Below are 25741 nucleotides of genomic sequence, written 5' to 3'. Positions count from 1 at the left end.
GGTATAAGAATTTGTTGATTCAACTTTTAGTATAGGGCAAGACTGTCCTAAAAGATTAGATTGAAAGATTAACACACAGTTAAAATACATTTTTAATGTAAAAAGTTGCACTTACTTCAAGCATCTAGCATTGGTGCTCAGTTCTTTTATTTCTTGTAATGTTAAATGCTAAATATTCTGTGTAAAACTGCCACTGTTGTCTCTGGAATAATCCCATGGTACATAAATTTCTACTTTTTATGAAGGATCTAAAAATAAAGATAGAAGTTTGTTGCTTTTAAAAAGCTAACAAATTGTGAAATAAGGTAAGATAGTTCAGCTAATGATAGACTTGGTTCATAAGCTGTATTCTGATACAACCAGATTTATGTTTAAGTGTTCTTTTCATAGATACATGTGTGTATTTATTTAATGTAAGAGATTCTTCATTGCGTTTTGACAAGTTACTGGGTATACATGAGGGCTCCTTCCTCCCTTTCCACCCATGCATCAATGCACTCCTTTCCCCTGTGACAGCACTGACAGTTGCCTTAGCTGCTTTAATTGCCCAGTAATCAGAGAAAACTCTTACACTTCTTGTGCTATGCTAAGTTCTTTTTAACAAGTTACAGCAGCTCGCACAACAGTCGATTATGCTGTCTCCCCTTTTCATGGAGCTGCAATCAAATTATGTGTTTGGGAAAAGCCATTAACTAGTGAGGTGCAAAATTCATTTTGTGTTTATAATAAGTTTGTTTGGGGTTTTTTTCCTTATAACTTTTTTCTATTTTTACTTTAGATACAGTGTGGTTACTTCACTGGTATCCATACAGAGCGCTGTAACTGTCACTTTATAGTCATTACTAAGCCATGCCAACCATTCTCGCTGCATTCTTTCACAGTTTCCATTTTTATTATAATGGCTGTGAGAAACATGTTTTCATTTTAGTAATCTTTAATTTAGATTATAATTTCTCATTTGGTATCAGATAAGATACCAGTCATGATACTATGAGATGGGATGTCGAATAAGATAGGTCCATCTGACCCATCATGTCAGCCTCCATCACTTGCTTGCACGTGGTAGCTTTTCATAAACTTCCGCAAGGCTAACGTTTAAGCCTTCTCCTTGTTCCTTCCTGAAACTCTCCTTTATACTAGTGCTTACAACCCCACCACCCCCACCATTGCTTAACAAGTCATAATGCATCAATAGTCCCTTGTATTGATCGTGTCTCGTTGTTTTGTTGTTCTTTATTTGTGGCTTCTTGTCTTAGAAGGTGAATTACTTGAACGCAGGCAGTTGTTTTTCCACTTTTTACCATGAAATCATACACAGTTGAGTTTTGATCAGTCTTTAAGATACCCGAGTGTTCCTGTTACAAGAAATGTTAGTTTAAAAATGAGATTTTTAACCAATCGAATTTTTGATTGGGGTATCAGAATGTGGATGGATTTTTGAAGTTAATGTTGACAAATGTTAATTTCCCCTTACGCTGGATTTGATGTTACTGATCTGTAAGTTCCTGATCTGATTTTAGCCTTCTGTATGACTTCTTTGAGATTTCTCTGAAGCATGCAATTAGGTCAGATTACATAGCTGTTCATGATTTTTTGCGTATTAGAAAATGTTAAATTGTTCTTTCTGCGGACAGTGCAGCTCCTTACAGGTTCTATTCATTTTCTGGAGAACAGGGAGAATGGATGAAAGTGTACTAGTATTTCACCCTAGAGTATCCCTGTGCAGATGGAAGTCATACTTCAATAAATATAGTTTATCATTTATCTAATTTTTTTCCCACCCCAGAATTTCAAAGAATATTCCTACAACTAAAGATGTTGAACCTCTACTTGAAATTGATGGAGATATACGGAATTTTGAAGTATTTTTATCTTCACGAACACCTGTTCTTGTTGCACGTGATGTAAGAACCTTTTTGCCATGCACTGTGAACTTAGATCCCAAGCTACGAGAAATCATTGCAGGTGAGTGTGCTTTCAATTAAATGGCAAATGGCAATTGTATTATTTAGTTTCATTTTAGGTGAGGCTACTTTGCATGTTTGCAAATGTTTGATGTTGTTCATGAAATGAGACCTTCAGATTGTCTGATTTGACTTCAGTAACAGGCCATTCAGTTTCACTGAGTAGCTTTACTGTAAAGGCCAGATCATACTAGACTAAAGATTCTCTTCTGGAGGGGGCACTCCACTGTTCTTGATTAGAAGATTGCTTTAGCAAATGGAGGAAACCAATACACGTAATGATGTTTTAGTAGTAGAGATGCAAGTTGATTTCCAGATCTTTGTTAACAATTTTGAGTAGTGTCAGTAAGATCCTGTAGGACTGAAGCCAGTGAAACAAAGTGGAACATCTCCTTTTAATGTACACCCCATTAGATACCTGTGCAGTTGGTACCCGTGAGTTACTTTTTAGTATGCTATGACACTTAAATTCATCCTAGGGCAAACGTTGTTTATTGTGTGGTGGTTTTTATGCAGTTATCTTTACTTGCTTGTAGTCTCAGGTTCAGGTACGTTCTGTTCTGCAAACTCCACTCAAACGTTCTGACTGCTTACTGCAGCTGTGGATGCATGTGATGCATGGTATGGCGCTTCTTGTCCAGTCTTAGGCTATTGGCACTGGAGTAAGGCTAAGGCATGTTAACATTTCCGCCTGTTAAGAGACACTAAAGCTATGAAGAAAACCTGAACTTTAAATTTAAAATAGGATCCTTATGAGTCTTTGGTGTGACAGTCAGTATTCTAAGTAGAAACTGAATTCAGGCATTAATAGTTCTCTTTGCTTGTCTTTTCTGTCGTGACACTTCAGTCCTCAACTAGAATCCTATTTGTTCTTTCTTTTTTCCAACTTCCTTCTCTGTACTTGAAAGCTGCAGTGGGATGGCCTAACTTTGTTCACAAGCTCCATTCCATTAATCTCTTCAGAAACAATACAGGTCTGACTTACCACATCAGACAAGCTTACCGTCGGAGACATGCTTGGCATGACGTATTCTTGCATTTCTTCCCATTTGGGTTGGGATTTGTAACTTTTCCTCTCTCAGGAAAATATTTGGAGTACATTTAATATGCCTGTGTAAATCTATGCAATAAGTTGTCCTAACTCTCCTAAAGACTCCTGTGTAGATGGGATCCTCAAGAAAAATCAACTGAATGCAGAAGAAAGTGAATTGGACATTCTACTTGATGAGTTCTGATTGGAATTAAGTACACAAAGATTTACTTTAATAGGCAAAAAAATCAAAACTTTTTCAAATACTTCAAGCAAAATTTTGTTCTTATATTTTTCAGATGTTCGTGCTGCAAGAGATCAAATGAATATTGGAGGACTTCCTTATCCCACGTTGCCTTTACATGAGGCACCTGCTAGAGCAACATCTCTGTTCAGTCAGCCTTCATCGGCTTGCTCTTCTACAACCTCTTTCAATGGACCTTTCAATAGTGGAGTTTTATCACCACAACCTCATAGCAGTTACTATAGTGGTATGACAGGACCTCAACATCCGTTTTACAATCGGGTAAATAATCGAGAACCAATTAACATTCTTCTGATGTAATCTCGTAATACCGCAGATGTGATCTATAAAATATTGAAAGATCCATTCAAGTCTTAATTAGGGATGAAGAAAAGTCCAAAAGTTGGTAAATTTCACGCTACTGTTCAGTCACTGTAGTCTGGGTAAATTACATCAGAAAAACAAATTACACAGTGAGGGGAAAAGGTCAAATGATTTTGAGACACTGCTCAATAGTAGGATGTTGCAGGGTTGGGTTTTTTTATTTTTGTGTAGTAAACTGTACTCAGTCATTCATGTACTTGCTTATGGACATTGGAAGGGATCCTGGCTTTTTCTTGGTGACTTTGGTTAACACATACAGAAATTCATGTGGGGAGCTACATCACAAGAATATTGTCTGTCTTCCTTTTTGTCTCTTTTTAAAGTTGTTCTGGGATCTTTTCCCTAAACCAGTGTTGCACTAGTTTTATGCAGTTTACGTTAATTCCTTTGAACATACATTTTTGACCTATTTGTGGGCCTCAGAAAACACAGTCCTGGGCATGGCTCACTTGAAAATTGAATGAAGCACTTTACTGTGTAGTTGGATCAAGTTTAAACTTTCTGTTTATGTGGTATGTATTCAGTATTTTTAAACGTTATTTTTTACTTTTTTTTTTTTCTGTGCTACTATAAGGGGGGGGAAAAAGTAGGAAGTTGATAGAAGTCACAGCTTACTTCTATATACAGGAAACGGCCTCAACTTTAAGTAGACTTGACTGTAGGGAAATGTTTAAGCTAATAAGGTGGAAAGAAAATTGAGATATTCCTAAACTGAAGTTTGTTAACCAAGGCAGAAAAGAGTGCATGTAGCACAGAACTTCTTCAGTTATCTGTTCTGAAATTATTCTTATATACCCTCAATATGGGGACAATGTACTGGTTTGTTGAAAGTAACTTGAAGTGACACATACTTTGAAGTAGTCCAACAATGATAATTGCTTGTCACATGAATCTTTGTGCTGATAACTAGCTCAGCTTTGTTAAGGTAGGTGTTTAATTGGAAGCCCTGTTTTTGTGTCTGTGTTACTGTACATGACAAGGCTTAAAGTATGGGTGAAACATAGTTGAAACTTGTATGGTTTTTTGGCTCTAATAAGCATTACAGAAGCAATTATTGGTGAGTCATAACCTGTTCTTACAATTGGTTTATTTGTCCATTTATATTGAATGCATACATAGGCTTACAGGCATGCTTACTTTTTTGCCTGCTGAAGACTAAAATACTTTTTGGTTTGGCCTTTCTCTCTGGAATTTTATGCTGCCTTTCTAAGGTATAATTAGGTTTAGTGCTTCACACTTTCGAATATTGGCAGAGTTATCTATGTTCATTACTTTGGAGTCATAAAGGTACTCTTGAACACCACATACTAAGATAAGTAAGGAGAACAGTATGATAGTAGAAAATATATACTGAAAGGCTGTTTCCTTCAGCATTTTTAATTGTATTTCACTTTTCAAGTTTTTGTAAAACTGATGTTTAAAAAGCAGAACAGCAACTGAAGAATAGGCTCTCCCCAGTAGGAGTTTCTGGGAGAGGTTTGGATACCTGTGTGACACAACACAAGGGGTTCAAATGCTTCTGTGGAAATGCCTGAATTTTATGCAAAAAGCCTTAAGTTCTTGAGATAGATGCCTTATTCAGACCAGTAAATGGATCCTGTCCTGTTGTCTTTCAGCATTCATTTGTGCTTTAAAAAAAAGCCTTTGAGCTGGTGGGGGGAAAACTCTTTACTTTTAGGAAATACAATTTTTTTTATTATGCTTTTTTCTTTAATGCTCCTGTGTTATGGACTTTGAACTTCCAGTGGCATAATCTATTCGGTTTTTGTTTAGAACCCCATTGTCCCTCTGTATAGCTGTAAAAAGAAGATTATAGTCCCATTTAGCAGCTCTTAAACTTGGTGCTTTGGCTCTCAGTATTGGGCTGTACTAGATGTGTACATTTTACCACTGTCTAATGGCCTGGTTACAAGTTGGATTCAAATTCAGGTTCTCAAAATCGCTGCTGTCCTGGATGGTTGTGGAGATCATGTTTCTTATGGGGAAGGTCAGAGCAGTAGGCAAGTCTAAATGGGATTTCCTGAGTGGGAACTAGAAATTATGGTACACAAAGACTTTTTTTTTTTTTACAAAGGGGAGCAAATTCTTTGATATCTTGGAAAAATAATGAACATCATGCTTATGCTTCAGAGGCTGTCTGCAGACTTGGAGAACAGCTCCACAATAGTTTATGCCCAACATGTATTTATATTGACCTCATGTTGTCATGGTGTCTCTATTACTATACTTCAAATGAAGATTGAGTCTGTAGAATTCAAGCCTATATCAGAGAATTAATCCCATGTTTGGGAAGCAGTGGAGTAGCTGAAGTGGGCTCAAGGCGTAATTAGAAATTATGAAAGAATTGTGGGATAGTTGCCTTATTGGACAAATTTTTTTCATTGCTTTGTAGTTTGATGACTTGCAACCAACAAACAGGTGCTCGCTATGTGTTTCAGAGGGCAGTCTTTGTAGTGAGAGCTAGGCATTTGGATGCAGTGTGATCATTAAGCATTTCGTGCTTGGGGGTTTTCCACGTGGTTTAAGTTGTTAGTGGAAAACTGAGGCATTAAATTACTCTAAAAATAACATTAACTTTTTTTTTTTAAAGAGAGTTTAATTTCTAGAAAACACAGTGGAATCTGTGCCTTATGACAGGGAAATAATTTTAAATCGGCGAATTTTCTGAATCATCCTATAGTAATCAATAAATGGTAACACAAAGGCTAGGTATTGGTTCTCCTGCCTACTTAAAACCAACCAAACTTTTCCCATTTAGACTATGGTTACACTGCATATTATGTAATGCTATATGTTGGAAGAACATATGAAATTTTTGTGGTAACTGTGTGAAAGGCTGTGCAGAAGATTACCTCTGGCAGCTAAGACTATGGAACTATTTGTATTTTTCGTAAATCACTCAAAGTTTTAGTATATGCCATGTAAGTAAGTGATGCGTGCAGGAATTAAACTTGCATTTCTCAGTTAATTTACAGCTGCTTCTGAATGCAGAGGTTTTTTAGACCTTATTGACAAATCCAAAGTGGAATATTTCAGCAGATTTTACTCCTCCCTCATAGACTGGCCCTTGAGTCATAAAATTATTAACTATATACTGAATTTGGTGCAGTAGACTTACCAGAATCTTGTCATGTGCAGAAACACAAACCAAATACATTCCATTTTGTTAAATAGCTGAATAATACAATTTTGAAAATACTATATATAGAAACATCAGAAAGCTGTAATACAGCCATTGTTTTGAGATTTGTAGGTTGTCTTTTTGTAAGAACTGGGTAATGAGTTGAAAGCAATGAGCGCTATAATTCTGCTCTTCCTAAAGTCTAAAGACTGTTGTTTTCCAGTACATTGCCTTAAAAGAGAAGTGATAACAAAATGAAAAGCTTCATTTCAAAACCTAACTCAAATTCACACATAGGTCAAAACAAAATTTCATTGTATTTGAAAAGAATTTTACTTTTTAACTGCATTACCACTTGTGGGGTTCATGACTCAGACGCATGCTCATACACACACGCACGCGCACACACGTTTCATTGCATGCCAGTGGGTAGTGTGTGAATTTCAGGAAAAGTGTTTATATACTTGATTTTAGCACTTGAAAGGTGGGAGCATATGGAGTCATCTGTTAAAATGGAAGTGTATTTGTAATTTTGAGATCTCTATAGCTTCTAGAAGTGACTTGTTAAAAGTCAGGGTTCTTATTTGGACCCTTTACACTGATGTGCTGATAAGACTTTTGGAAACGTGGATAGTGTTTGTTTTCTTGAAATCTGTTAGTAAAAAGGGATAAAAATGAACCTGGTGATAAAAGTAGTGATTAGTGTTAACTGATATTTCTGGGGAAAAAGAACTATTTCTGTTTTAAAAAAATGGTTTTTATATTTGTTTTATAATAATTAACATTGTCCTTCCTTTAAAATTGTATTTGTATTGAACAACATGCATCAATGTATTTCCTGCAAAACAAAGCTCAAATACTGTCTGCTATAAAAATCTATTTATAGATTCATAAAATCTAGTATTTGTGGAAGCCTTCAGATTGGTTACCACAAATATGGGAAGTTCTAGTGATGCTATTATGTATCACACTTTTTTTTTTTTTACAATTGTCTTGGGGGTATTATGAATCATTCTAAGTTTTATTGAGCATCTGATTTTGAGTTTAGCAGGTCAGAGTGGAATTATCTGAATTACCCTGAAATTCTCATTTTCCCATATTCAAAACAGATGTTGGAGTGTAGCTACCAAAACCACTCCAACTCTGTTCCTCCAGAAAACCATGCCAGAGCACCTATTTGCTCTGGGGAGGGTAGAAGGGGGTCAGTTGCTGAGGGATTTTGAAGACCTCACTCCAGAGCTTTTGATTGAATTCTGTTCAATGCAAAAAATAAAGCTATTAGTAATTGTTATTTTCACTTTATTAAACTGAACTAGAGGATGTGTTTTGTTGAAATAATTTTTATTTTATTACTACATTTTGATTTGTGTAATTGTTTGTCCCTTTTTTGTTACATTTTTTTTTTCCATAGCCATTCTTTGCCCCATATCTTTACATGCCAAGGTATTACCCTGGCAGTTCTCATCTCATCTCACGTCCACCACTAAAAACGAGTTTGTCCAGAGATCAGAACAATGGCCTAGTAAGTATTTTGAAGGATAATTCAAATACTAACCTAGACAATAAATATAGTGAGTAATGAAAAATTAAGATTATTAATGATGTTTTACTATTAGACAAGTACAAGCTCTTTATTATAAATATTTTAAGCAAAGGTGGTGTTAACATGTAATGTAAAATGTATTTTGTTTTATCTTTAGAAGTTCCTTACAGAGGAAAACCAATTCTAACATCCAAATATTGAGGTTAGAGGAGTATGACCTGTAATACTGGCAGGAAAATAATTTAATGAAAATGCCAACTGTACTATAGTAAATAAAGTGATGTAGTGTAATATTTTAAGAGAAAGACAGCTACTTGTATATTTGTGTTAATATTTTTTTAATAACACAAATTCTGTGACATGTCTGGAGAATATAAAATGACATCCTTTAATATTAGAAATTGGAAGGCCTTAATAAAAAGTTAAAAGGAATGTTTTAAATATTTAAGTAAAACAAAATACATTTTATCTTAAGTATGCATCAGTTGTAGCTTGGTTTTGCAAGTACATATAATTCAACATTACCCATTGAAAAGGAAATATGAGCAGACTTTTCTAGCTTCCTGTAGAATAATAAAATTCCTATTTAACAGTATTTATTTTACTGACAGATGGCTGCTCAAATGAAATTAAGAACTAAGGAAAGCTAAAAATGTAAAAGCCTCACTTGTCAGTCACTTTAATTCTAGGATATTGATACAATGAACAGAGCTATTAAAAGGTGGTAAAATCTTTAATCACTTAAAGAAAACAAATATGTTTCTGTTGAATTATGTATTATTGCGAGATCGTTCTCATTCACTGTTTACTTCATATTTTCTGTTGAGCCCTTGATCATTTTACCCAAACCATAATATTTTGTTGTTGTTAGGATGTTATCAAGGAAGATGCTGATGAGGGGCTTCCTTCACCCACAGACCCCTCAATGGTAAATGAGTAGTCATGTGGTGTGGAAATTTTAGCATCTCATTGCTTTTTCAGCAGTAATGAGTCTGCATTAATCATAACTGCAGTTCACTAACACTGCATCAGTGGCTTTGGTGGGCAAATAGAGTAGTTGAAAACTAATGTAGTTTGTGAATGAATTTAAGAGCTAATGTTTCACTTAAAAGATGTATTATATTTTTCCCTGTAGTTTTCCCCTTACTTTTCTCAGTAGCTATGGTGAGCTTTCAGTAAAGAGAGTGTTGTGGTAGTTAAACAGTGACGAATGACAGCTGGTCATTCACCACTTAGATTTTAGAATGAAATAACTGTGGTTTTTCTGCTTTAGTCAGCTCTCCCACCTGATCCCTGCTTGTTTAGTTGGTGACATAAAGCTATTGCAGTTAATACAGTATAATGCAACTACAGATAGCAATCTTAAAAAGTAATAATTGTTGATCATAAGCTTATTCATGAGTCAGAATGCTAACATCTACCTTTTTCATTACTTCATTTTATTCTAAGTGGTATCTGTTTTAACTCTTAATTGTGAGTATTGATGGAAAATCATTATGTATTACCAAAACAAAGAGGTTAATATGATTGTCATCATTCTCTTAATACTTTCTGCCAATAGTTGTTGGCAACAGTTATAGTTTGATCCCAGTTATTTTTTCTTCTAGTAAATAATTGGAAAAAATGTCTTTCCATTGTTGTGCAATGGAGAAGAACCCACACATATTCCAGAACTGTATTTAACTGCACATAACTTTCACTGAGCACCCATGTACAGGCAATGCAATGCAAAGTGTACCCTAAAGTGCTCAGTCCCAGGTCGTTAGCTACGTTGTGTGAAGGGACAACTTTAGAGTAAGTTTTCCTTGTAGTATATTTTCGGTGATGTTGAAGTCTTCCCTGTGTTTGATTCGTTATCTTGGTACCCCATTCTCTTCCTACTCCTTTGCAGCTTGTCAGTGCAAGGAGAAAAAGCAAGGACTTTTGAGGAAGTAGTAGAGTGATGTCTAAAGTATGTGTGCATCTGTGAGCGTGAGAAGGGATACAGGGCTGGAAAAGTGGGATTTAGTCTCAGAACAAAGTAGTGAATGAGCTCCAGCAGCAGACCTGGACCTGGTTGCTCCTCCTGCTTGCTGATGTGAGTGTGTATTTTAAGCACATATAGGCTGCAGTTTCAGGCAGCAATTCAAGAGACTCGTGCAAGTTGTGTAGTCTGTTGGCTGTAGGTAAGAAAATACAGGGGTTAAACTTTAAAAATAAACTTTCTTTGAAATAATGATAATGAAGGATTTTATTAAATCTGGTTTTGAGTTTAATTTATACTACTGTCAGTCTATGGAGTACAGCACATCAGATCATACAGTTTTCAAAGACATAACAGTATTTAACCTACAGTGTAAATATAAAATTTTGAATTTTTGAAAATCTCTTGGGTAGTTGACAAGAATGTTGTGTGGGTATGTTATTTTGTGTGCCTGACAGGGTGCCTCATCAGGGTTTCATCTATTCTGAAAACACTTCTTTTGTAGACTTGATTGAAATTTCTGTGAAAGGAACAGTATTATACTTGGTTTATGTACTGCAATTATCCATAGGTGATGGGTACAATAATTTCATCCAGCTGTTTAGGTAGTTCTTAATTGATGGGTCATTGCTAGTTGATAAAAGATACAGCTTTTACTTATTAAATGGATTGGTGCATGCAAAGTAATGAAGTAAACTAAAAAACTGTACGAAGTAGTTAATGAACACCAAGATGTGTGATTGGTTCAGTGATTGAAAACAAGAGGAGTGTGTAGAATCAAAATTGTCATTCATGCAAAACTGGCAAGGAGCCAGAAATGTTGTGATTTTACTTCCGTGTAAAATAGAGAATAATCATTGTTTTGAATGTTCAGGTCTTACTGGGCAAAAAAAAAAAAAGTTTCATGAGGAGTGTCTTTTTTTTTTTCCCATATGTATGGATCATCATTGCTATTCATTGCATGAGTTGACAGAGCTGCGTTGAGGATGTTACATGATCTAGTTAAGGCCTTGCCATCATTGTCAGTGAGATATTTGAGTTGACTGAGTTCTGAAATTTCAGATCCTAATCATTAGTCTTGTAAAGTCGGTGTAAGTCTAGATTAACTTAGTGGAAATCAGAAATATTTTGAGAGCAGTTATCGCTTCTGCCACCTTCTGTATTTGGAGTCTGTTGCTGATGATAAAACTTGTCTATCTCAGACTGTAGTTTACTGTTCTTTACTGAATGGATCAAAACGTAGATGGCAAACCAGTAAGTTTACCAATACCATCTATGTTGTTGTATCGACACGAAGGTTGTTGCAAATTTTTGGGGTATCAGCTTAAATCACTAATGAAAATAGACTTAAGATGTCAACCTTTGCACATCTGTGATGGAGGCAAACACGCATTTCTGCTGACTTTACAAATGGTTATGTCTGACAGGAACTGCAAAAACTTATGTAGGGCTCTTCTGAAGAGTTTGTTGTTGGATTGCAGTGTTACCTGTGTCCGTTCATAGTATCCGTTGTTGTCTTAGATATCAAACGAGCATTAGCAGTGCTTAACTGTCATGAACTTAATTGTGTGCTTTAGTTTGCATTGTTAATTATGACTTGTTAGGATGCAGCTTGTTGCATTATTATTACCTTTTTTAATACATTTTTCTTATTGCATTGAATGTATAATACCTTAAGATGTAGTATGTGTGCTTTGAACAAGAACTAACACAGCCCAGAGCACGTAGTGTAGATAAATGTACAATACTTGAAACTGTAAGTGCTTTTCAAAAGTTTGAGGATGAATGAAAATGCGTGGCATGGGAGTTTTCATATGGATTATCCAGACGCTTTTAACGTAGCACTTTTGTGCTTTGAATATTTGTTCTTAAAAGTACCACCTTCATCAGTTGTGGGGGTGGGGGTGGTTTACTTTTGTTTGGGAGGGTGTGGTTAGATAGAAGTGTTCAAAGTTATTTGAGATACATTGGTGCTGTAATGTGATCTTGAAATGGCAGGAGGATGTCTAGTTAAAAGCAGAATTTTCCATCAGAAACATAATGTAAAACCGTTACGCAAACAAAATACAGTAAGTGTTGCTTTTTTACAAGTGCGGAGTGGAGTAGTCTGCTTATAGAAAAATAGCATTTGTATAACATATATTAAATATATATTCTGAAGGTCTATCTTAAAAGTTTCATCACGTTATGAGAATATCCTGTTTCTCTCCTAACACTGATTTCCTCTGTTTACTTTAAATCATGTCATCTGTATGTTCAACCTTTCTGATGTTGCTTTAAGCTGTTGTTTCTTTTCATTCTGTTTTGTCCTTTTCTCAAAGCTGTGTAAGTCTGGGTTAAACAAAAACAGACAGGTACAGCCACTTTCTGTGAATTATTGTTCACTTGTTTCAGAGTCATTGCAGAAGCTATCATACTGGCGCTTCATGCTGGGCTGTCTGTAAACTAGTGCTCATTACTAGCCTTGAGGTTTGTTTTGACAAGCTGCTTTTAGCTTTTGCATGGCAAATACTTTGCAAATACTGTTCTCTAAGCATCTCGAACAAAACCACTAAGGCTAAAAAATGTGTCAGTTTAAGTACGGTTTTAATTCACTTACATGATGACAATATCCCTAAAGCTATTACTTTACTTATTCTTCAGAGAGTGCTTTTTGTAGAAAATGATTTGGATTAATGTGCATCTATTTCAAACAGTTCACACTTCTAACAGAAATAGTCTAAATATTTTAGTGCTTTTCCATATTACTTTATACACAGTAAGCAGAGTTTCTAAACTAACTCTTAATGCATGCAGAAAGAATGACTTGTTCTTGATTGTTAAAAAAATATTTTGATCTGAAGGAGAATTGTTAAATTGGAAGCATATTTGTAGATACATGATAGATAATGTATTTAATAGACCCAGAGAATAAAGGCAATTGCTTACACACACTGCTTAGGGATCATTTATTTTAGTAGTGCCCAGTGCTGCAATGTAATTTTTGGCTATAACATTTTCTTTTATTCTACTTGATAACCTTTCTTGCAAAAAATAATTAAGATTTGAATTATCTTAATACTTTTTCTTTATTGATGTATTATCTAACACATACCAATAGTAAATAGTGTGTTTATGGAGAAGAAAAACTCAAGGCAATTTTTTTAAAGAGGAAAAAGAGATGTACATAAAAAGAGGTATATGATAAATAGTTTATGGGTAAAGATTCTTCCTGTCATTTTCATCAGTTTGATGGTTGGATTATATCCTTACCACGATAAAAATTTTAGCTGTGCTAAAAGTCAGACTAGATTAAGACCTAAACTCCCTCCTTTATATGCCTAGTATGATAATTAATGAGGTATTGTAGACACCTAATTAGGGAGACATTGCAGAATCTGAAAAGTAACTGTCTTGTCCTCAGAAGGAATACCAAGCCCCTAAATTAGCTGTATTCCCTAGACTGTAGTGGAATTATAATGCTTAATTTTTAAACTTTAATTTAGGTAGACTAGCTACCCAGAAAATAGGGTATAACTTTTGTTTGTGTAGTGTCTGGTTGATGTCACATAAAAATATAAGTGGTCAAAGGAACAAAGGTTGGTGCCCCAGCTCTGTTTTCAGGCAAGCGTGCGAACTACTAGCTTAGGTTTTTGCATGACTTCCTGGAGTGTTCTTGAGTGAAGTTGATAGTTTGACAGTTTTAAGTTCATTTCAAGCATATCTGGCAGAGAACTTTGGGGAAATAACATGTAATAACATCTAAATCTGAAATTCAGAGTAGCTTAGGTGGGGAGCGTGCCTACCCCTCCAGATCAGGCTATCTCTGATAACAGTAAGTTAGAAATTACTCTGAAGTTAGGTAATGGGTAGTAGGTAATGGGTTTTGGATTGCTGCCTTGGAATTAATAGTTGAATAAATTCTCCTTAAATATCCTGCTTTAGATAATTCAGATATGGTTAATGCCATCCTGCATGATAATCCTTGGTTTTCACAAGCAATATATTTGGATCTATTAATTTATATTAATTCTGCAGGATTAAATAATTTGAAGTAAATAAATAAAACCGGAAGCAAGTATTGTGACTAAAAACAGTCTTCATTGCTGATTTGAGGGTCAAACTTGATTAACTGAACTCTGGATAGTCAAAATACACTTTTACATCCCAGGTGTTACACATGTGCTGATGAGCTCTGAAGCTTTAGAAGCTCTTCTGCACCTCCCAAAATGAGCTTCATTTGGTGCATGGTCTACAGTGCTGGAACCAAAATTCAATGTTTGGAAAAAGGGGGAGTGTGCAACGTCCTTCCCAGGAGGAGGTTGTACAAGATATTTCCTAGCTGATAAACTGCTTCTGATTTTGCTTTTGGGAATTTGGAATCACTAGTGTAACTGTTTAGAGCTTTGCACTTCGCTCCTACTCAATGCACAGGTCCCCATCCAGGGAGAACGTGGGCTTTTTTGAGAGCATACGGTCTTAGTATACTGACTACCTGCAGATGCATTTGTTTTCTTGTTCCACACTTTGGAATTCCCAGAAGCTGGCAACGTTAGCAGGACAACTTCTGTGTTACAGATCTGAGTTGTGAATAATTTCTACCTAAATCTGGCCAAAGTTGAAGATACGTGAAGCATTGTCATAGTATCTTGGAGAGCAGTGGTCGCTGCTCTGTGTTTCTGTACGGTGGCATACAACCCCTTGTTTGATCTTGGATAAACAGGGCTGAAGGAACCTCTGGATGTTGCTAAATTTTTCCTGTGTTGCTAAACAGATGTTGCTAAAATTGTCCAATAAATCCAAGCAATTGAGGAGTTTCATTTTAGGTCATCTTCGTATGGTACTAAACCAGGAGTTTTTAAACAGGACAGGAAAATCTAAGTTCTGCCTGCATTATTTTAAAAAAATGGGAAAAAAAACCCCAACCAAACCCTAAACCAAACTAACTACTAAAATTAGGGGGTAACTCTTTAGTAAAGGTGCATTTGAAATTGATTAACCCTTACTTAATATTCCTGATTTTTATGTTGCTTTCCTTAAATAACATTATTTAAGAGACTTATTGTCCCACATAGGTAGGACTCAAGATACTGTGTTTTTTCTCATATAAATACCTATAGTAAATGTTTCCCGATATGGAGATCTTCTGATAGTAATAAAAAAGTGCCTGTGCATTCTTATTCTCATCTCTTAGTTTTAAAAGGTAGTTGAACACAGCTTGATTTGTGTTAGTGTATATTGTAAAATTCTGGGTTTACTGAGTATCTGAACAAATCTTATGAGCCCATTTTCTCACTTCTTACAGGGAGCAGGAACAGGCACAGGATCGACTGCAGGAGTATCACATGTGTCTCTGAGCACAATGAGTGTGGAAGCTGTGTGTGAGAAGCTGAAGCAGATAGATGGTCTGGACCAGAGCATGCTACCTCAGTACTCTGCAACTATAAGAAAGGTATCAGCTGAATTTCGTTAATGTATTTAGTACCTAAACATGGAGATAAACAAGGAAAAGGAAATATTTAGTTGCCTGTTGTCTTGAAAATGTTTATTGAAACACACCGAATACCAAAACAACCTGTTAACTTCTATGCCTGCTAAGTTTGGAAAACATTTTAATATGAGCATGTATTTTTCAGAGAAAATACTCTCTCTCAAAAAGGAAAAACAGACTCAGAAATATGAATGCTGATGAGACTGGTTATTTTGAGAAAAATGTTTTCAAAATTGCCACGTGTAGATGAATAGGGTTGCAAATTATATATCCAGGTAGCAACATCCCTTTTTTCCCCTCCCTGTGAGAAATTGGCACATCTCTTCTGTTGTAAATGAGTGGTGAATATGGTTCCATGTCTCTCTTGTCACAGTATTTTCTTCAGAAAAAGGCCATTGTGCATTTTTCTGTTACTGTTCTTTTCTCTCAGACATTAGCACAGAATCATTTTTGTCTTTATTACTTTTTTCATTATTCTGTGTGCTCCTTTTTGTGGTGGGTTGACCTTGGCTGGACACCAGGTGCCCACCAAACTGCTTTATCACTCCCCTCCTCAGCAGAACAGGGGAGGGAGAAAAGGAAAAACCCAAACTTGTGGGTCGAGATAAAGGTAGTTTAATAAAGCAATAGCAAAGGTCATGTGCGTGGAAGCAAAGGAAAACAAAAGAAGTTATTCTCTATTTCCCATCAGTAGGTGATGCTCGGCTGCTTCCTGGGAAGTAGGGCTTCAGTATACATACTGGTTGGCCTGGAACATAGAAGTCATGAATAAGATTTTTAATAGTAATGTAAAAATAATATAACACCCCCTCTTCCTCCTCCTTTCTTATAGCTTTTATATTTGAGCAGTTGTCATATGCTATGGAATATCTCTTTGGTCAGTTTGGGTCAGCTGCCCTGGCTATGTCCCTTCCCAAGATCTTGCCCACACCCAGCCTACTGGTGAGGGGGAGAATGCTGGAGATGCAGCCTTGGTGCTGTGCCAGCACTGCTCAGCAGCAGCCAAAACACTGGTGTGTGATCAACACCTTTCTAGCTATTAATACAAAGCACGGCACTGTGAGGGCTGCTGTGAGGCTCAGCCAGACCCAATACATTTTTACAAAGAAAGAAGGGAAAACTGAAGGTTGTCATTAGTGAATGTTTTTGCTGAGCTCGCTTTGTCCTGGTACCTGTCATACCTTAAAAAATACAGGGAGGATGTTAATTCAAGTATTAAGAGTCAGGTTTATCATAGGAAGCTTCAGCGGTGTTGCTTAAAGCAAGAAGTAGGATGTCAGATTGCAGCTCATTAAGTGTAGCTGCAAAAAATTCCAGTTGCATCAGTGGCTCTAGAGTGCTAAAAGAATGTACTTATCAGTTACCTCTAATCAGATCCCTCTTATTTATATTCTTGCATTTCTTACTGCAAGTGATAGCATGTAAAAAAGGAGGAATGAAAATAGCTTAGCCTGATCTTTTTCCTGGTTTGATTAAGAACATCTGCTTACTGGTATATGGGAACAAAACTGTTGAGAACCCTCAGACTGAGCAGAGCTGTCAACTTGGGTCTTCCATTTGTGGCTATGTTTCTAAGACATGATGGTTCTTTTACGTTCTGTCTATCCACTGATAAACGGCATAAAAAGAAATTACTTCTCATTGTTATGTAATAAAAATGGTTTGGTATTGACTTTGGTGCTGCTGGAAGTTAAACACTATATAAACACGCCTAACACAAGGAATCGCCTTCCTGGAACATAGGTGGTGTTCAGGCACATCTGTCTTAATCTCCAAATGACGATGAAAATTTCAAGTCTAGTCTTTTATTCCTGATGATGGGAGGAATGTAAGCTTGTATTTATGCAGGGAAGGAACTTGATGGAGTTAGTACTGATGGTAGGTGCCTCAAGCCGTGGGTCAGATGATGCCTGGGAATTAATGTCTGATTATCTTCAGATACTTGGGTATCTGCAGTCTGTGTTCAGAGTCTGAGGAATCTAGGCAGATGAATGTGTGTGTGTGAAATTCTCTACCACTGATGTGGTGTTTCCTTATGTCTGTTCATAGAACACAGTCATGTTGTCTTTCATACACACATTTTTGATGGGTTTAATATTATAATTTTTTTCATGACACCTAAGTTCTTGCCCATCAGCAATCATCAATACATATTATTATATAAAAACCTGTGTTTATTTTATAGGATTGTACCTAAGAGCGGTGTTGGGGAATTTCACTAGCAGTCCCCATCAATATATCCAATTTCAATTACTTTTTTAGTCTGATACTGCCGTGCCGTAAGTCTCATATCGATAATTTACATTATTTAATTTTATTGCTTAGGCAAATATAAATGGCCGTGTCTTGGCTCAGTGCAACATCGATGAATTGAAAAAAGAAATGAATATGAATTTTGGTGACTGGCACCTGTTCAGGAGCATGGTAAGATTTTCTGTTCAGTATTCAGGTCTTCATAAATAAGTCTTTTTCATTATGAACCTTATCTTTTTCTCTTTCCTGTTGCCTTTCTTGTTATCATAATCTCTCAGATGATAAGTATTGTCTTAAAACATGCATGCATTTATTGTTTTGTTACTTTGTCTTTTTGTCTTGAGCACTTCAATGGAGGAATGGTTGCCTATGGATTTGCATCTTAATTGTGAACTGTGAAGTTTTGCCTCCTCTTTTTGTAGGATCTGTTTTGCCTGCGTGGGTTCCCTTTTCCCTTTTTAAATTTGCCTATTTTAATGTAATTGTCAGAACTTAATTCTCTTTGAAGCCTCTGTCCTTCTGTTAGAAGTTACTCAGTGAGTTTAAAGTCTGTTAGTGTCAGGAGGTGGACAATCAGGCTGTTAAGAGGTGCCTGGTGGCACATAATTGCATAAGCATAATTTTTAAAGAACCTTAAGCTAAAAATCAAGCCAGTGAGGTTGATCAATACAATATTTGATCGATGCATGCTTGTATAATGCGAGAATGCTGTATTACATACTATTACTGAAGCATACATACAGATATCTAGTTTCCCCCATTTCCCTCCACCTGGTTTGAAAGTTTTACGGTGAGGGTTATGCATCACAAAGAACTGTGTTTTCTCTTAAATATTTTTAGTATATTGCCAGATTTCTCTCTGAAAATAACAGTAAAACCTGCCAAAACACTGGGAATTACCAGATGAGATTTATTGTTAGATTTAGGTTGATTAAGCTATAAAATGGAAGTGTGTGGTTTTGCTTTTAAATTTGTAATTTATCACTTATCTAGTTTTACAAGAATTTAGGTGGTTTGTGGCATATGAGTTTTTTAAGGGTCTAAGCAGTAATAAAATTATTTTTTAAATAACAAAAAAAACTTAAAATGTGATTTGCAGTAAAGACAATGAATGCACTAGATCTCTGTACAGATTTTTCTTCACAGTTTTCCATGATCACGACCACATATGCAAGTACACTTTTACAGTTGTGAATTCCTTGTTCCTATTTTTAATAGAATTATTCTTTAACAATTTTGAGGACTTCTATTTATGTAATTACATTTATACTGTCTCTTTTTGTGTGTTAAGATACTTGAAATGAGAAATTCAGAAAATCAGGCTGTTCAGGAAGATCCTCGTGGAACAACTGAGCATGTTACCACTGCGATTCCTCATAGTGAACTTACGCGTCGTCCTGGGCACAACACCGAGTTGCCTCACACTGAGCTTACAGGTCTTTCTGGTCAAGCTCCCTACACACTTAACTTCAGCTTTGAAGAACTCAACACAATTGGTCTTGATGAAGCTCCTCCACGCCATAGTAACTTAAGTTGGCAGGTATTTGATAGACGTGTATTATTCTTCTTGCTTACCTGTGTGGCAAAGGGTTTTTTCCATTCCTGGATACAGACAGGTCAGGAAATAAGTCCACTGTAATAGTTCAGGTACTTCCAGCTCTGTGTCTTGCCAAAGGCCAGTTTTGCAGAGATGTAAACTCTAACCACGCTCTGTGAGTCAAAGTCTTTAGTCTTTGACATCTGAAAACTATTCATCTGTTCCAGTAATCACTCTTCCGTAGGGAAATATCAAAATCCAAGCTGTCATGCTTTTCTCATCTAGCTGAGGGCAGTGTCCTACAAGATTTCTGGTTATCATAGTATTCAGACTTTGTGTATGAAATATGTGTATGAAATATTTTAGCTATGTGCTAGCCAGATGTTATGCTATTAAGGGGATTACAGATACATTTATTGTGACTTTTTAAATAGACAACTGTAGTGCTCCGTGACATCAGAGCCTTGTCCTGATGATGCATAATCTATTCATAGACTCCAGAGCTGACATCCAGGTTATGATCAATTTTCTTCTGTGTCTTATGAAATCACCCAAAGCGTGTGATGTCTTTTGTCCTTTCTAAGAAATAACACAAATCAGTTGATATCTAAATAGTGATTAGAATTAAGAAGGAAAACAAAACAAAAAACCCCAACGCAAACGTTTATCAGTTTTTTCATCTCTGAAAGTTTCAATTAGAAAGTCTTGAAGGTGCATCAAAATATGAAGACACCCCAAATTACTAGCTATAGGTGATATTTTTAATATCCAAAGCTATCACTGAAAAAAGTTTTGAGAAATACACATCCCAGATACCTTTGTGTGTGTGTGTGATACATAGGCAGTAAGGGTAGTCAGGATCACAATATATGTTTTTCCAAACCTAAGTGGCATGAAGTGGCATGACTCAAATTTGTTACACCATGTTTGTATCAAAAGCACAGAAAGTAGTACAAGAAAATCTTTTCTAAAGCACTCTTTAAAATGCAGCTTTACATAAATAACGCTTCTGATGCTTACATAGTTTTTGAAGTTGAATCAAAAGAAGGAAAAAGATAGTTTGTCCTTCAGAAAATGTTACAATTTTCCTGTGGAATTTTTTTCATTGATAGTGATTAAGAAAGAATACTGCCACTGGTGGTGGTGGGTTGACCCTGGCTGGACACAGGGTGCCCACCAAAGCTGCTCTATCACTCCCCGCCTCAGCTGGGCAGGGAAGACAAAATACAATGAAAGGCTCGTGGGTTGAGATAAGGACAGGGAGGGATCACTCGCCTGTTACTGTCATGGGCAAAACAGACTTGACTTGGAGAAATTTTTTATTAGCAATCAAATCAGAGTAGGCTAATGAGAAATAAAACCAAATCTTAAAAACACCTTCCCACCTATCCTGTATCTTCCTGGGCTTAACTTTACTCCTGAATCATTCATCACACGTTGTCTCTGCCGCTCCTTCCTCCTCGGGGCGGGGAGGGCTCCTCACATTCTCCCCCTGCTCCAGCGTGGTTCCCCTGGGGGGGTCACGAGCCCGGCCAGCAAACCTGCTCCAGCCCGCGCTCCTCTCCCCGTGGGGCCACAGGTCCTGCCAGGGGCCGGCTCCAGCGCAGGCTGCCCATGGGTCACAGCCTCCTTTGGGTTTCCACCTGCTCCGGCGTGGGGTCCTCCCCACACTGCAGGTGGGGATCTGCTCCCCTGTGGACCTCCATGGGCTGCAGGGGCACAGCCCGCCTCACCATGGGCTTCATGGGCGGCAGGGGAGTCTTGGCTCAGGTGCCTGGAGCACCTCGTTCCTCTCCTTATGCACTGACCTGGGTGTCTGCAGGGCTGTCTCTCTCACGTATTCTCACTCTCCAGCTGAAGTTGCCATTGCACAGGTTTTTCCTCATCTTAACTGTGCTACCCCTGAGGCACTACCACCGTCACTGACGGGCTGGGCCTTGGCCAGCGGCGGGTCCCTCTTGGAGCCGGCTGGCACTGGCTCTGTCGGACATGGGGGAAACTTCTGGCAGCTTCTTACAGAAGCCACTCCTGCACTCCCCTGCTACCAAAATCTTGCCGTGCAAACCCAATACATTTGTAGAAAGGTGTACTACTGGAAATGCACAGCAAAATCAAATATTTCTCTCTTTGTTGAGGAACCATAGCTGCTGTGAGTATGAATAAATAGTAGTGAATGTGCATAAATGATCGAGTGTTAATATTTCTGTGATTCTTACATTTTGCTTTTCGGATTAAATTGCTTAGGAGTCACAGCAGATAGAAGTCATTTAAACACCTTTTTCCTTTAGTTAATCATGTTCAGCTGTTCCCCAGTATTCTATACAACATTATTGATTTTTATAAAAAGCTGTCAGTAATGTTTGCTTAGTAGTATAGAGGGAATAATGGAATGGTAACCTGTAGATCTCCTATATGTTGCTTGCTGGGGGGGTTATGAGCATCTTCTGAGAAGGAAACAAACGTGTTGGTTTGCATTGCATTTCAGTGCAGAACAAGAAAAAGGAAAAGATGAACAGAAAAAAGAAAGATAAGAAAGATGCACATAAGATTAGGAAAAAGGTGGGGGGAAGCAGAAAAGAAAAACAGGGTGAGAAAGGAGAAGGATGGACCAAGAGGATATATCTATATGATTAAGCAGTTCTGTTCCAAATCTTAAATTCATTCACAGTGTTTGAATCCACACATTAATTTTCCTGCTTACATTTAGCTTGTTAAAATTACCTGAACCCTTTCAGGTTTTTTTAATAGCGTGTTCTAGTAGAAGGTAGGTTCATTTTCAGTGTTGCCCCAAATAAGACATAGTACCTCAACAGTCTTTCAGTATCTTGTGCACTGCAAGGTTGAGTACATTCCCTGAATTACTTGTGCTTAAGTCAGTGCCTCAGCTCTAGTGCACTGGCCACTGTACATCTTTTACTGGTGGTAATGAGCAGCCTGTTAAATGCATGACATGAAGCCCTGCGTTCAGCCACAATCCACTGCTTTACTTGTCCAGCGCTGTGCTAGACCTTGGCTGTAGCATTTAATAGATGGCCTAGCAGCCTGTGCCTGTGGAGTTCTCTGTGTGCACACTAAAAGAGAGCAGAGGTGGAGGCAAAGAGGAATATGTTTGTTCAAGAACTGATTTTTCTGAAATCAGCTGTACACAATGGAATTTTGCCAGGATATACTGGGGTATGTAGGATGAGGGTCTTTGAAAAAATTGTTGAGAGATGTTCAGCATTTAGATGAACTCTTGCTGTCTTTCCAATATAAAATGCTCGTTTTGTAAATGTACAAAAATTTATTAGGAAAGCCCATCTTGACATACAAATTCAATTGTTACAATTACATACTCAAAAGAGTTGGCTTCAAATGGATAAGATGCTTTTTTGTGGAAATCTTCCGTTATGGGGACCAACAATAAGAATACTTTGTAAGTTTAGTGGATGTGTGTGTGATTGCATATAAGTGATTATAGTGAGTGTATTTTAATTATAGCACTGATGATTTCACTTGCATAATCTTTTCACAGCAACAAAAAATCATTTAAGCACATACTTGATGCTTTGAGTTATTTAATTATAAAAGATCAGTAAAAGTAAAAATAAATAGTTCGTTTAACTGTTATCTCTCTTTTCTTCTTTCTTTTTCTTTTCCAGTCACAAACTCGGCGAACTCCAAGTCTTTCAAGTCTTAACTCTCAAGATTCTAGTATTGAAATATCAAAGCTTACTGACAAGGTACAGGCAGAATACAGAGATGCATATAGAGAGTATATTGCTCAAATGTCACAGTTAGAAGGAGGTGCCAATTCTACTACAGTAAGTGGTAGATCCTCCCCTCATAGCTCAAGTGCTTTCTATATGGGGCATAGTACGTCAGGGGGTTCCTTGCATTCCAGTTCAGAACAGGAAAAAGGAAAAGATGGTGAACAGAAACAAGATGATGGAAGAAAGTCCTTCTTGCTGAAGAGAAATGATGTTGTTGATTACAGTACTTCAGGTGTTTCTACTAATGATGCATCTCCTTTGGATCCTATTACTGAAGAAGATGAAAAATCTGATCAATCTGGTTCCAAGCTTCTCCCAGGGAAGAAGTCTTTGGAAAGAACAAGTATTTTCCAGGCTGCAGATTTAAAGCTTAAAGGAGTTACTCTCCGGTATCAGAAACTTCCAAGCGATGAAGACGAGTCAGGAACTGAGGAATCAGATAATACCCCACTTCTTAAGGAAGGTAAAGATAAGAAAACAGATGGCAAAACAGAGAAGCAACCGAAATCTCCGGAACATGGATCTGAACCTATTAGAACCTTCATTAAAGCAAAGGAGTATTTGACAGATGCCCTTTTGGATAAAAAAGATTCGTCTGACTCTGGTGTAAGATCCAATGAAAGTTCTCCAAATCATTCCCTCCATAATGAAGGAGCAGATGATTCACAGCTTGAAAAGGCAAATCTCATTGAGCTTGAAGATGATAGTCACAGTGCAAAAAGAGGAATTCCACACAGCCTTAGTGGCCTTCAAGATCCAGCTGTGGTTCGCATGTCTATTTGCTCAGAAGATAAGAAAAGCCCTTCTGAAAGCAGCTTGATAGCAAGCAGCCCAGAAGAGAACTGGCCAGCTTGCCAGAAAGTCTATAATTTAAATAGAACCCCTAGTACAGTAACCTTAAATAATAACAGTGCTCCAAACAATCGAGCTAATCAAAACTTTGAAGAAATACAAGGTATCAGAGATTCACCTCAAATTATCCTGCATCCTGGCTCAGGTTCTAGTTCAACTGGGGTTCAGAATGAGAACCTGAAGAGTGTTGCTCACAAGCGGAGCCAGCGTTCAAGTTATACCAGGCTTTCTAAAGATTCGTCAGAGCTCCACACTGTTGCAGCCTCAGAAGGGGCTGGTTTTGGAGAAGAAAGGGAGAGCATCCTGTAGAAAGGAGCCAGGTTAAAACAGAGTAGGCCCCCATGAATTGTAGCTTGCTTGGAATTCTTTGTCAGTGTGTGGTTACATTAAGCTCTGTAGTTTAAGCTTTCAGTATTGTAATAGAAGGTCTAGATTATTTTCAGTCATTTTCTTGGAGAGAAGTCATTTTTTTACAAGAAGCAAATTCAGACTTGCCCCATATATAAAAGCAGTACTTGTCAGCATGAAAAATCAGTTCTTTGTTAAGACACTGTGCAAAGGTTTGGTCAGGGGCAGATGTTATGAAAGTGAGTATGATTTAATTGTTGAGATTATGGTGTGATTTTGCTTTTCTTTTGGGATATGTATTACTTATCCCTTCTGAACATTCCAGTTAAGTCTGCATATCTGCAGGTGAAGTTAAGATTGTGCATCTTTGCCATTTGATGTAAGAGATGCCAGAAGATTGAATATCACCTGTGACACCCTTATCAAACTTTCTGTTAATTAGTGGATTAATGTGTGCAACATATATTACGTATGTTGAAATTTGAGTGTTAAGATACCTGTTTGGCTATACGTATGCTTTTACTCTGTGTACGTTCAGTAATTGCTGTTGACTTTGTGAACTTTGGGTAGAGTGGTGGTAATGTTTGTAAGCAACATTGTCTCGACATGTCATTGGATTTGGCAGTTATTTATAAGATAATGCCTTATCATTGATTTAGTGGATCCGTTATTTATTACAGGTATGTAATTTTACAGTTACTGGTCTTAAATAGATGCAACCACCTGAGCTACGTTAAAATACTGTAAGGATGAAGTATGAATGTGATGTCTGAACTTAACGGAGTATCTGTTGCTGTGCATGATCTTCCCTTGGTACAGTGTTTGGTTATGGAAAGAAAAATAATCAAGTTTGCCATTTTAAAAATAATGCATGCTTTTTGGAATCTCATCAGAGCTGTATGCCAGCTTCTTTATTTCTGAAGTACAGTGTTTGAAGATTTTTGTGTCATCTAAATAATGTACCTGAATGTTACTGTAGCAAATACTTGTACTGTCCAGTGAAATTTGCATGTTGAGGAAAAATTGTTCAAACTAGACTCTGGTAGTACAAAGATAATAAAAAACAAAGTGCCATGTTGGGTTTGTGTCCAAATTGTATTTATTGCAGTATTTTATTTCTTCACTTGATAAAAATGTCATATCCATGTTGTTTTGGTTAAACTACTTCATGAATTTAATTAAACAGAATGCATTAAACCTATATTGTTATCAATACAATACTAAATAAGCATCGAGTATAAAAATACATTTGATAAATGGAGTTGCCAGAGCAGACGTCT

General features: G+C 36.9%; 1 protein-coding gene across 3 annotated transcripts in view; it reads left to right on the top strand.

Annotated features, from left to right (window-relative positions):
* Positions 1–25540, top strand: part of KIDINS220 (kinase D interacting substrate 220) — an 80721-nt gene extending 55181 nt beyond the window's left edge. The window contains exons 23-30 of one of the 3 annotated variants that reach the window (XM_056343241.1): positions 1787–1965; positions 3294–3520; positions 8155–8265; positions 9158–9214; positions 15534–15680; positions 18045–18143; positions 19264–19512; positions 23151–25540. In XM_056343241.1, coding sequence (XP_056199216.1) covers positions 1787–1965; positions 3294–3520; positions 8155–8265; positions 9158–9214; positions 15534–15680; positions 18045–18143; positions 19264–19512; positions 23151–24422 — 2341 coding nt within the window. In that variant the 3' untranslated portion in view covers positions 24423–25540. The remainder of the gene's footprint in view (positions 1–1786; positions 1966–3293; positions 3521–8154; positions 8266–9157; positions 9215–15533; positions 15681–18044; positions 18144–19263; positions 19513–23150) is intronic. The other 2 variants (XM_056343242.1, XM_056343243.1) reach the window with 2 other exon arrangements.
* The last annotated feature ends 201 nt before the right edge of the window (positions 25541–25741 follow it).

The sequence above is a fragment of the Falco biarmicus genome, chromosome 6 (assembly GCF_023638135.1).
Source record: "Falco biarmicus isolate bFalBia1 chromosome 6, bFalBia1.pri, whole genome shotgun sequence".
Taxonomy (NCBI): Eukaryota; Metazoa; Chordata; class Aves; order Falconiformes; family Falconidae; genus Falco; species Falco biarmicus.
This window is presented reverse-complemented; position numbering and strand designations above follow the sequence as displayed.